An 8,697-nucleotide genomic window follows, 5' to 3' on the forward strand; every position below is an offset into this window, starting at 1 on the left:
AAATGTTCTGCTCTTTTCTACCAAATTGAACGTAGCTTACGTTGACTCAAATTTCCCCATAGCAACAACGAGTCGTTTGTTTCAGATAGTATCTATTTCTCCATTCAGTGTTCATTAACCCTGTGGAATACTCGATTCTGATTGGTCAAAAGTGGCAATCGGCCACCTATTATTTCTGAATAATGACCGCTCTCTAGTCATAATAACTGTTGTCGTGGGCAACCACTTCTCCTCCTGGATTCAGGTCCCTCGTTTCCGGGTAACCCGTCACACGCTTTTTCGTGCTCGCAATCACGGAAATCAACCTATGGAATCGTGGTCCCGGAGGGCGATTGTCCGACCTCCTTTGAGTTACACAATACACAATTTAAACCCATGAATTTCAACTGGGAGATTTTCTCAGACTTCAGAAAGCTTATATCGTCGTCCACACTTGGCATCCCACTGCGGATGAAGTGTTGGATTCTTTCTACTTTGTCGAAAAAGCGCGAGACCGGGTTGGTCACTGCTAGCTACTGTTATCAAGGAGCGGTTGCCCATGCCAACAGTTATTATCAATAGTGACATTTTCTGATGCTACATAGAAACTCAATGTATTATATTTTTTAGTAAGTAGCCATGTAATAAGCGGGATAATGTGCAGCCAGCCGGTCATTATCGTTAAATAACCCCCTTCAGAGTGATACAAGACCCTGATGATCCAGCCCCTCGAAAGTAAGAAATGTATTTTCACAGAAGAAATTGTTGTCTTATCTTTCCGTTGACCTGACGACAAAAGACATTCATACATTGCAGCAAGTCAATCCTAAGACATTTTATTATTGTTTTCAATTGACAGTATCAGCCAAAAATCTATCTTTTGAAATGAAATCATAACATGGTCGTAGTACAGAGGGAACTGGAACAAGATGGCTTCGGGGGAAGAGGTGTAGAAATGATATTTGCTCCATTTAAAAGCTTCCAATTAGATAAAAGATAAATTCACCCAAAAGAAAAACAAGTTTCCTGCAGCTATATTTTAATCTATTCATTCATTTGGTAGGTAATTCAAAGCAGGGTATAGAGGTCAGCCTGTGGTTTTGGGAGGGAATCAGTGTCATGGTTTTAGTATTATTATCAGGGTGAGTAAAGATAAGATGGGACTAGTTTAAGGATTTTTTTTTTAGGCTTGAGATGTTAAGGTTTATGGTTTTTGGGGCCAGGAGTTGCCTCGGGTACTGCATTTAAGCCTGGGTTTGGGTTTAGGGTGGGAGAGGAAATAAGTCCTTGTGGGTTTCGTCGGAGGGACGGATTGCTCGTGACGTGCTGGGGGTTTGGTTGAAGGTAAGGGCAGCCCGAAGGCTCTAACCATTTGATTTGGTTCGGCGTGGCAGGTCAGGTTTCAGAGTTTCTGGGGGATCTTAAAGTATGGGGGGAAAAAGCTGCATCGTGCTGTCAGTGCACTTTTCATAAATGTTGAAACAGTAAGATGGAGGGGTGTGTCCGGCACATGCGCCTGGTGTCCGCTGCCAGGCTGCTGGAAGTGGAGGTGGTCTCAGGAGAGCAGGGTGGGGCAGGCAGAGAGGACAATGACTCGCAACGAGGGGAAGACAGGTGAACGGGGGGCGGGGGGGGGGGGGGTCACACCAGCGGCTCCCTGCAGAGGACGATCTCCAGCTCGCTGCGGTAGAGCTTGCCGCCGTCGGACAGAGCCATGATGCTTTGCTTGTAGCCCGTCAGGCTCTTCACATCCACCTCCTGCGGGAAGAAAAAAGGACGTTAAACCGTTTTAACGCCAAAATTAATGTGTGTATACAGGTCTTTTACATGGTGGTACAGTGAACCCGCTAAAAATAGGCAATTGACTCCGTTTCCATTGCCAGTAGGAGTAACTTTCTTTTTTTCCTGGTGTGTCACGTTCGACGCCATGAAGGGGCGTGCCATGGTCTCAGTATGATTGGGGAAAAAAAAAACAATAGACAGCAGCATAGAGTATCCAGGCCGGCACCGGTTTGGAGGCCGGTTTGGGGCGGTGCTGGAGCGGCTCGGATCCCGACGCCCAGTGTGGGGGATCGGAGTGGTTCTCATACTCAAAACATTTCGCGCTACCGCATGCGCAAAAAAAAAAAAGTCAATAACTTTTGATTGTGCTTTTGGATTCTAAATGGGATATGAAATGTTTGAATGATACACGGATATTCCCGTCTATTCACACGCCAACATTGAGGCAAAAATTTGCGTGTCTACCCGCGTATGTCATTCCATCACTGAGGATCGGATAAATTTATCGGACCGATAAATACCCATGACTACTGCAGAGTCATTTGTCCCGGGAATGTATACCGATTGTAACCTTTCCCACTAAAGAAAAAAGCCAGATGTGAGCGGGTGTTGGTGGGTGTTTTGTGCAGTGGAAAAGAGGTATTAGATGTCAAAATGCTTCCACTGCTTAAGATCTCGCTTGTAGGCGTGGATTAGCCTTGAACTCAAACCTTAATTCTGACAATTAGACCTTGAAATTGCAACATGGTGGTATGAGGCAACTTTTTCCCTTAAGTTTCTGGTACATTAAAAATATGTTTTTCTTTTGAATAATCCATGTATGTAAAGCAGTAATGATGAGATTTTCTCATTTTGAGTATCCTTCAAATTTCACATCCTTTGTTATCAGAAAAAAAGACGCATTTATTGCGTATTAGGAGATATTGAGGTGCAAATTCACAAAGGATGGATTGCGGCCACTAATAACACCATGAATTGTGCATCAATTGCGCCTGCTATCTGGGCCCTCTTACCGTCCGATTCACAAAAGATATTGCGCTAATGATATGCCAGCGCAAACACGCCCGTAAAGTTTTGCTGCTGATTGCAATTTGCGCTTGTTTTGCATCTGATTGCAGTGATCCATGTGGAAAAGTAAATAATCCATGCGTTTGTCGGGATGGGAAGGGGGGTCTCCGCTGGAGAGCTATTACGCATTTACACCTCTGATCTACCCCAGGTTTTCCTTTGTATTTTTAGGTTTATGTGCAGTGACTATAAAACATTCAAATAGTATGAGTACATCTAAAATAAAACTTACTCTTCCCACACAGTTCATTTATAGTATGAATAAAATTCTCACTGAATCTTAATATTGCAATGTGGAAATGATGACAGTTGATTTAATCTATTTTACTCCGGCCGCTGCACGTGAAAGGCCTGTGGCCTGCGGAGCTGTCTATGGTCCTGGACTGGTCCATTATTTTGAGTTTATTAGGAATTACAGAACCGTTTTTGTCAACGTTTGTAAGGCTTTTTTTTGTACAAAGTGTCAATAAGTTACTTTTGGAGTGCATTTTATAAACGACGGACTGCTGTCCGTGCTGCTGCGTACAGATGCCTTGACAGTAATAATAATAATAACAATAATAATAATAATAATAATAATAATAAAATAAATAATAATAAAAAAATTGCTATTTGCAATGAGGCTCGTTTGCATTTGGTCAATTTTGCACCAAATGTATGAATAATACCCAATTTCAATACGTGCAAATAGCACCGGTGCACAGAGACGCTATCTGCGTAGCAGCACACTTAGGGTGCATTTCACAGTTTGCGGATGCTTTGAGAATTAGAAGTTTGCCTTTTCTGTTATTTGCGCCGGTTTAGCGGCTGCAAAAGCCGTGCAATCGCTTTGTGAATTTGCTCCTCAGTGTGTACTTGACTGGATATAGTGTTTTCTTTTTAGAACTGGGATCAATTGGAATTTCTTTTACAGTTTTCCACTTTAAGACTATTAGAATTTGCGCTGCAAACCTCTGTTAAGGACGGCTTACCTTCTTGTTCTTTTGGTAAAGATCTCGTAGCAGAGCATCCAACTCCTGCTCATCGATATATCCATTGCCGTCCTTAGATGAGGGCACAAAGAAATTAGACATTTAAAGTGTAGCCCTCCAACAGACTATGAAAAGATAATGAAAAGAACTGACTTCACAACCATCATGACCTCCCCTCGGTTGAGACCTGTTTCCTAATACCTACACGAAGCTTTATCATGTTTCCATTTCATTTTGTCCTCTTAGGATACATAATTGAGGACTTAACCAGTACTCTGTAGATCCAGTGCTGTAGTTGGTGACCCAGGTCACCAACTAATCTGTTTTGTGAGCCTTTGGAACCAGAAACCATGTCTAAATTTCTCAAAGTCTCCCACAGGCAGTTGAACAAATGATCTGTCACTCATCCATGGCGAGTCTGTTGAGAACCTCAGACGCTAGTTTCCCCACTAATTTCTCTCTTTTTTCCTTCCTGGAAGATTATCTTTCATGTTTACTCGCCCAGGCTGTACTGTCCCAGATAACAGGAATGAAGTGTAATCTATGTTTATGAGATTAATGTCACTGTACTCAAAGTCAAAGAAAAAAAATGGAGCAACATTTGAGCCCATTGGGAAGCTTTTCTTCATTGTAGGCTGTCATGCATTGCTAAATTTTTCAAAGCTTTGCACAATTTTGGGCTCCGGCACTGTGAGCGATGTTAGTGTTCAGTTGACCTGCTGCATTTTGCCGTATGGCAGCTCGCTACCCACAATCCCTTAGCACCACTGACAGCAGCTGCGTGTATTTCAGCTGCAGGGTTTGGGCTCATAAAATAATGCGTAAACTAATTACACACATAAATATTGCCGTTCCACACACGGTGTGAGTGTCTACAAGAATAGACTGCAGCGACTCATCTATAAACAAATGTTGCTGTTAGGAGAGAGTAGACAGTTCTACTAACTCATTATTCTTCCCCAATATGGTCTAAGATGAAGATAAGCATACATTAAACAAGGCTATGCAAGTATAACTATCTGTACTTCTTCGAGATACAGATGAGCAGAACCAATCGACGACATCAAAAAATTGTAGAGATCAGAGTTTTTAAACAGTTATAGGCCTTTATCGGTGACAGCCAAAAATAGCTGTAAAGGACATATTGAGAACCTCCCCTCGTCCTAAACCCCCTTCCAGACAGGGAAAATCTTCCAATCACCCCTGAAGGATAAATCGATAAATCTTTAACGCAGACTCCATTTTGCGGAACGGCTAAAACTGTCTAAAATTGCTTTTCCTAGGGTAGATCCTGGAGATTTGACGAAAACGTAACATCACATAAAAAAAAGACATTCTACACTTCTCTTGACTCTGCCGTTGTCATTTCCGTCATACCGAATGTGGAAAAATGTGGTTGAAACTGCCGTTCATTCTACACTACAGTTCAACCATCCTCAACTGTTTACAAAGTGACAGGTGCACTGCTGGTAACCTGTTTCCCCGACTTTGTAAAGAGGGTCAACCATCAATTTGCATTGTTTTTCATTTTACTACAGTTGACTGACTTCAAATCAAGTAATGCAGTAGTCATCTATCAAACATTGCTGAAGAGCCTCTTGGGTCTATCTTTGCTTCAGCCTCACTATAGTGCATAGAACATATTTTCAACACCCTTTTATCCTGACCCATTATTTTTGCAGATATTGTTCAGTCAAAGTCACAGGATTACAAAATACTTTACGACTGACCAACCCAATGCACTTCATCATAAAGTGACCCCCTGCATGCTCAAAATAACGTACCTTGTCATAGAATGTGAAGATTGCATTGAATTGCTCAGTTGTCAACTTGACACCCTATGAAAGAAAAGTTGCATGTTTATTCATGACAAATGAAATTGTGATTCTGACATCAGATTGGGACAGATTGGGTTACACTCAAGTAAAGCTTGTCCTGCTCTACCTGGAAATTCAGTAGGAAGTTCTCCTGAACAGGAAGAAGCCTGTGGCAGAGAAGGTCTTCATTAGTTACGTACAACACAAAACACCAAACCCTCAAAAATGTGCTGCTGGCGAATGGACATTAGAAGACTGGGAGCTTATTTAAACCCAAATGTAGCTTATCAGAATCAGAATAGTCTTTATTGCCTGCAAACATTACATGAAACATAAATGTAAAACAATAAGTAAAATATTAGTGAAATATATAAGCATATGTAAACTAAGGCTGTTTTTTTTTTCATTTTTAATGAAGCTGTGCAGTTTGTGCAGGAATGTGCAAATGTTCAGTATAAAGTGTAATGTATCACATGCATGCCCTACGATCCCAAATGACGAGGCGTTCTCAAATTAAATGAATGATTGAACGCTTTCCAAAGGCAGTTGGCATTGAATGAAGCCGAAAGGAACACGATACCTTGCCATCTCCGACAGTCCCAACTTCCCATCGCCATTAAGATCGAACATCCTGAGCTATGAAGTGAAAAAGAACGGAGCAAGAGAACAGAGAGGATAAGTGGACTTTGTGTGAAGGAAGCTAAGTTTTAAGTTGAAAGATGTTATGGAAGAAAAGGGCAAAAAAGGCAAAGCAGTGTAATTAAATTGCTTCGGGAGAGATGGTTGACCACTGGCTGAAACATTGTGAGTGCGCTCGCATTTTTACATCTTTTAATTCTGGGCAGAGCTATGAAAAAAGGTCTTTCCTAAAGCTTTTTGATAAGCTTCACGGTCTTGGGAAGACGTCAAACGATCCTTTGAGCTCATACCTCATTGAACGAGTAAAACAATGGTATCTAGTAAGGTATTTTCAATCTAATTCATTTCTGGGTTCCTTTAAAGATAGACATACTGTATAAATGGGTTTGATTAGAACCACAACTCTTTCATCAAAAAAAGGGGACATATTCTCCAAACGACGTTTTCAAAGGTTTTCAACATTTCAAAAAATCTTTTTTTGGGAGTGTGAAATTGGACTTGGGGCAAGTGGGTGTCTAAAATCATTATTCTCAAAACCCGATGAAGGTCCTCTAACACCAGCATTGCTCACGAATGTGAGAAGAAGACGAGAGGGGAAAATAAGTACAATGTCTTGAAATAAAAGTGCTTGCTTAGTGATCAGAAGGGGTCGACTTCTGAGCCACCATCAACCATCCCTTGACAGATGGCTCGGTCCAGAAATGAGAACTGATATAGTTGTGAGATGCGGCGGACGAATAGATTGCGTTTTGGCAGGCTTCCGAAGTGGAGATGTTTCTCCCACCTCAATCGTGAAAAAATAACTGCATGTCCACAGAGTGGGACCATAAATTATTTGGATGGGGGGGGGGACGACGACAATGAACGAATCTGTCTGTTGAGACAGATGGAGGAGGCGACTGGTCTTCCTTCAGCAAAACCAGGTCAGGCTCTCAGGCTTTTTAAGAACAAGCAGATGTTGGCACATCTGAGCATTGAACAGATCACCTGAAGGACAGAGTCGCGATCAGTCAGCCGCATGGGGCGGCAGCCATCTTCCGTTCCATATGTTCCATATCTTTCCTTAGACTGAGAATACTATAGTACTGCTATTCCTAAACCTTTCAGTATCACAATGAACGTAGACATTTGGATATCAATGTGGGTGTTGGGGGTTTAGGAAATATCAGTGGTCCAATAATTCTGCCTTGTGCGCCTCACCAAGATCTTAAATACCATTGGTTATACATTAAATGTCAGTGTCTGGAGGGTTTCCCTGTATGCGTGTTGCATCCTCCTATATGTGTCTGTATGTGCAAAAGCCTTACGATGGTCTGTGTGTACTCCTGGAGCTTCACATCGTCATAGTGTCTGTTGGCTTTCTCCAGCAGGTCCGACAGAAAACCCTGAGGAAGACAGTTGATGCAGAAAAGGGATAAAAGAGGACCTGTGGCTAAATAGATTTTCCGAACGCAGTCTGGGTTTGTAATAACCGCGGCCGTTACAACTCTCCGCTGTGATTATAACAAGGGCAAATAGTAATCAATACTCTCAATGCATATTTTCTGTCTAAAAGGCTGAAATTGGAATCGGCAGAGAGGTGGAACGTTTGCTTACATTGCAACGGACCCGGGAATAATCTTGAGTTTTACAATTGAGAATGTGTTCGAAAATTCGAGCTAAATATATAATAGCCACATTGCTTGACAGATTTTGTTTTTGACTGTAAACTCATCTGCAGCTAAAAGAGGAATACAATTCTTTTGGAGGGCACACTCTGAAAATAGCACACCTGAGTATCTCATCTGCAACCGGTCAGCCGGAATAAACGCGATCCCATAACAACCTAAACAGTCTGATGGAAACGCTAGACATATGCCGGCAATGACCCCGGTAACGTCGCACGCTCCCCATTTGTTTTATCCTTGAGGGATGCTTGTTTCTCTGCGGATGACCAGGAGGTCTGAGAAAATGTGAAATTTCAAACATTCTGCCTATTTGCGAATAGGTGTTTTATCGTCCTTAGTCAGCGATCAAGCAGATAATCACCACCCATCTTTACCTTCAGCTCATTTGCTTCGATGTAGCCGCTGCGGTCTGTATCATATCGCCGCCATGCCTAAAAGAAGTCCAGACAAATGATTTGAGTAGACAGCGACAGCAGGCGACAGATTTTCCTATGACTATAAATTACATTGCACATTTACCGCGGGACGCCCAGCGCCAGTTAGCGAGTTTACTTTCCGCTCCCTTTCCAACCGCCTCTAATCCCACCCTGGTTTGCTCGGCTACGCTCAGCCTTCACTCTGCTAATAGTTTGAGTTTTCTCCTCGGAGGGAGAGGGAGCGAGGACTTCAAAAAGCCCGAAACGCGCAGACCGTGCGCAGAGTCCTTTTGTTGATACACTCCGCGCCAACGTAGCAGGGCGAGGTGAAACGACGGCGTGAGGGAGAGAGAGAGAG

General features: G+C 42.5%; 1 protein-coding gene across 1 annotated transcript in view; it reads right to left on the bottom strand.

Annotated features, from left to right (window-relative positions):
- Positions 1-1,620: 1,620 nt before the first annotated feature.
- The window catches only part of calb2a (calbindin 2a), a gene marked incomplete at both ends in the record, with an annotated part of 13,239 nt that continues 6,162 nt past the window's right edge, over positions 1,621-8,697 (bottom strand). The window contains 7 exon segments of the mRNA XM_080001753.1: positions 1,621-1,737; positions 3,801-3,872; positions 5,585-5,638; positions 5,745-5,784; positions 6,198-6,253; positions 7,564-7,641; positions 8,298-8,354. Coding sequence (XP_079857879.1) covers positions 1,621-1,737; positions 3,801-3,872; positions 5,585-5,638; positions 5,745-5,784; positions 6,198-6,253; positions 7,564-7,641; positions 8,298-8,354 — 474 coding nt within the window.

The sequence above is a fragment of the Zeus faber genome (assembly GCF_960531495.2).
Source record: "Zeus faber genome assembly, chromosome: 6".
Lineage (NCBI taxonomy): Eukaryota > Metazoa > Chordata > Actinopteri > Zeiformes > Zeidae > Zeus > Zeus faber.